The 4,529-nt window shown below is 43.6% G+C and overlaps 1 protein-coding gene across 1 annotated transcript; it reads right to left on the reverse strand.

Annotated features, from left to right (window-relative positions):
• Positions 1-916: 916 nt before the first annotated feature.
• On the reverse strand, positions 917-3,767 carry O0I10_012833 (uncharacterized protein; the record flags this gene model as incomplete). Its single annotated transcript, XM_058492720.1, has 4 exons — positions 917-2,145; positions 2,200-2,980; positions 3,119-3,298; positions 3,381-3,767. The coding sequence occupies 4 exons, from the start codon at positions 3,765-3,767 to the stop codon at positions 917-919; spliced, it is 2,577 nt and encodes an 858-aa protein (XP_058336510.1).
• Positions 3,768-4,529: the final 762 nt, after the last annotated feature.

Genomic DNA, 4,529 nt, shown 5'->3' on the forward strand with positions numbered 1-4,529 from the left:
TTGCATCTCGATGATCTATGTCTATCTTGGTCATCTTGGTAACCCATGGAGACAGCGTGAATGAAGCCATGGCAACCAATAACGAAGCTGATGGGAACAGGTGTTAACGATCCTGTTGCACGATGAGCAAACGAGCATCCAACCTCACCTCACCTCTCGAACAAGAATGCTGACGTGGTTTTCAAGGACACAAGAACAAGAAAGGTGAGGAATGGGAGTACACAATCAAGGTTGCAAGGATCCTACTGACATGGAGGCACCGATCAGCAGCACCGTTGACCATAGAAGCTCATGGAGGCTGTCAAAAGATTAGTGGCGGAGGACTGCTGGTTGTTTGTATGGCAGCAAATGTGAAGACGATGGTTGCAAAGTAGGTAGAAGCATTGTTTCTTACACGCTTGGGCTTTGCTAGCTTATCCTTTTCTTGCTTGCTGGTGAATTATGATTGTACTATAGATGGAATAGAAGTGGGTCCATAATTGGCCTTGTATGCTGATACAATAAAGATGTCCTTGTGCATTGAATTGATGGGGTTGACGCGAATTGGTTTATGCAGCTCGACTCCCTGCATCCTATTGTGATATGGAACCATTGTTCCCCATGCACATACGTACTCCTCCATGATACATGTTCCTTATTGCAGCTATTTACATAATAAGGTTGTATACGATACATAAACAAGGTGGCAACATCCATCATTGAACAATGATATCAATCTGCTATCATACATAATAAATCACTTGTTTGTTCATTAATAAACATGGTAGTCCACATGCGCCATAACATCATCTGCTCACTGCTCCTAATAGGAGCATCAAACTCTTGATAGCTACCCATGAAACCCATTTCTAGACGTTCTATGATAATAGTAATTCTTTTTTTATTGTGGTATTACAGCATAGGATGATCATCACGTCTAATGAATGACATGTATTTGTACTGTGTTACTTGCACCACGACTCTCAAAGCCGATTTGTACATCCTCATCCGAACTCATGATCACTAAATCACCATCCTCGTCTTGATACTTGAGTGTGAATTGGTGCTTGGATTGGACCTTGCGTTGAATCCTCTCCATAAGATCATTGTAACTGGCACAAATCGGTACCTTGATCACATACAAATCATTCATGTAATTGAGCTTGGCTTTTATCACAAGGGGTCTCCGATCGTGTGCTTCTTCATCGTCCTCATCTGCTGCTGCTGCTGCTGCAACCATATTTGAATCATTTGGTGCCATCCTTGAGGTTCCATCGTGTGATTCATGATGCCGATTGGCAAAGGAGCTATTACTCTTAGGTTCCACGTGATATAACGTCCGGGAATTGATCGTCATGGATGGTTCCTCTTGTTCAAAGGATGCTATATCAGGGCTGCTCTGAGATCGATAACGAGCTTCTTGCATGAATGGTGCTGTTATTGCTCGACAAAAGTCATCCTCATCTTCGTTTTCCAGAAACACGGGTCCATTCAATAGACTCGATAACTCGTTGGCTGTTCTATTACGTTGTGGTGTTTGCTGACCAGAGCCTGCACTACAAGTGGATGTACGATTGGATATGGATGGCGTGGATGGGAATGAGCCTGTGAGTGGTGATGATGGATACGACAATGGTGAAAACTCGCCAGCTAATGTATCTCGTGGGAGAGGTGGGAGTGACATTCCTGGCATTGTTGCGGTGTAATATTGATGCCTTCGATCGTTGCTATTGGATGTGGGTGGCATTGATGCTGAACTTTTACTGCCTGTACGCGTATGTTGTCGTTGTGATACAGCATGATGTGAATGACTACGAAGACGTCCTTGCAAGCTTGTATCATCTTCATCACTTGAATTCGTTGATCGTTGTATGTGCGAGAAATCAATGTCACTACTGCTGCTGCCGTATTCTTCAGGAAGTTGATGGGCACCTTCCCATATCCCTGTTGATGATGCCATTTCCGGTTGATGTTTCCTCACAAGGGCTTCAGCAGCTGCACGGCTTTCACGCGATAATCTCTTGTCAATTTTGATCAGCTTATCCAATGCTGCATTCCATTGCTTCAATAGTTCTTCATTCCTGAATTTCAATACACAGTTGGTAATGGTGAAAGAACATGAGCGTTGATCACGTTCAGACCAAAACAATTTGAGCGCATGTTGACCTATAATGATAATGAATATCAACCCACCATTTAACTCATTATTCACATCCTTACCATCATGGCTGATATCCGAAGCTTGGGCAATTTGAGATAAGCTGATTTGGCCTCTGATCACTAACCCAGGTCCATCTTTGCTCATCTTGGTCTTCTTTTTGGATCCTTTGGCAGCGTTCTTTTTGTTGATATCCTTCTCATCCATGCAAATCAAAAGGGCCTTTTCAAAGAGGTATAGCAGCACATCATGATCCACCTCGTTGCGATGAAGCACCACCCGCTCATGTAACAAGAGCTGACCGCATCCTGGTATATCACAATGATGCCGATTATCAACAACACGCCGTTTGAGATCCTCTGCAAGCAATTGATTCTCTTGACGACGCTTTGTCTCATTGATCTTGGCTGCCACACGCTGAATAGCTTCCAAACCCAGCTTGGTTTCCTCATAGAATGCCCATTCCTCTGGTGTTGCTTTCAATAATTCTTGAACGAGCAAAGGATATTTGCACACGCGTTGCACAGGCTTGATAAGGAGTGATGGTAATTCGTAAGCAGGGTTGGTGATATCCGTCAATTGCTGCAACTTTGTAGCTTCTTGAACGACAAGACATTGCGCCGTCTGAAAGTTGGCACAAAATGGTTCATATACAGAAAACGCGTTCTCTTGTTGAATAAAGAGCTGACCAAATCGTTGTTCTTCAGGTGCACGATCAGCGTTGCTTTCAGCAAATACAAGAAACCATCGTTGGAAATCCACCAAAGCATTCAAATTGCCAAATAGCTGATGTAACGTATCAGGAGATAATACTTGCTGAGTCTGTGCCTGGCGCATGCAATGCTAACGATTTATGGATATTAGCACTCTTGTCTCCTCTTCCTTGGGGGGGGGGAATGATGATAAATGATGCCATACTATCCCCTTTCATATACACACACACACACGTACACACACCACCACCATCCCCTGTTGTATTACCTGAAGCTTCTCAAGGTCGTGTACATACTTGCGTTCAGTCTCCAATAGTTCGGACACAACCTTATCACGCGTACTTTTAGGTTGATCGGAGTAGTTGGTGGGATGCGGGCTGCTGCGTTGGATCAAAATCATGCCGCCATCTTCAAGCAATTCCAAAAGATGATTCACCGTATTGACAACCTGGAACAGGGATGACACATCAAAAGGGGAGAAAAGGATCAATGACAAGCCAAAGAATGACATCATCATCGTATTACTTTACCTTTACAAAACCATTGGTATCATCTTGATAAAGATCCGTCACTGTAAAGAGTTGATCCTCTGGTAACTTCAAATGATCACGGCAAGCAATGATGAAATGATAGACGCATGCTTTTGGCTTCATAGACGTGCCATCGTTTTGCTGTAATTTGATGGGGGTATCAGATCGAAGGGTGTTGAATAAAAGGCATAGACTGCTGCCTTGCCGGCATATGGACCATAGCTTGCTTAATGGGTCATTGTGTTGTTGCGTTGTTGTTGTTTCATTATCAAGATAAGGCAGTAATCCAGGGACGGCTGCCATGCCATCAAGGACGGATCGACATGTGTGATATAATGATGATGGTTGCATCAATGGATAATGTAAAGGATCGGCCACAGGCTCCATGCTGCTTAATATCGTTTGCCTGATTGCTCAAAAGAAGTGGAGTGGAATAGACACCGACGTCGTAATGCTGGCAATGAGGGTTGGGGGGGAGAGAAGGACAAGGATCAGGAACAGGAATGAGCAAATGAGCAATCGTCAAGTGTCTCTGACAAGGAATGGGGTGGGTGGGTGTGTTGAATGCGTGAAAGAGAGAAAAAGAAAGAAAGAAAGAAAGAGTAACAGAAGTGCTCCACATACAATGGGCTTTTTTTTCTTTTGACGGATTGTCGTGCAGCCATGCTTTACAGCTTCCAGGGTTACACCAGTAGCCCATTTCCAGTAATGGTGCTTACCCCTGACAGACAGCATACTCCTTTTACCTCCTTGTCCTCTTTGCTTGCTTACAGCCTGGCCAACAGCATCTTATTCAATTTCCTTCTACAGTGGCAACCCATGTGTATGCCTTCATTTATACAACACAACTCATTTTGACAGCATCGGGTGTCACTTGAAAGTTGTCGTAATCCTGCATGTTGTTGTTGCTGTTGTGCTTGACATACTTGATATGGTGTAGACGATAGAATACGTACAACTACAGCATGTCTTATATAGGTTTCTATGGTAATTGTATGGTGTTGCTATAATACTACACTGAGATGTACAAATGTGAAGGATACGCAAAGAAAGTAGAGGATGATAGAATTGATGGGGCTCACTGTGTGATGAACCTTGAGTGTCGTATGCGTACTAGTGGTATCCTCTTATTATGAACGTCGTCGATCA

Source organism: Lichtheimia ornata, assembly GCF_029851405.1.
Source record: "Lichtheimia ornata isolate CBS 291.66 chromosome Unknown scaffold00165, whole genome shotgun sequence".
In the NCBI taxonomy this organism is placed as follows: Eukaryota; Fungi; Mucoromycota; class Mucoromycetes; order Mucorales; family Lichtheimiaceae; genus Lichtheimia; species Lichtheimia ornata.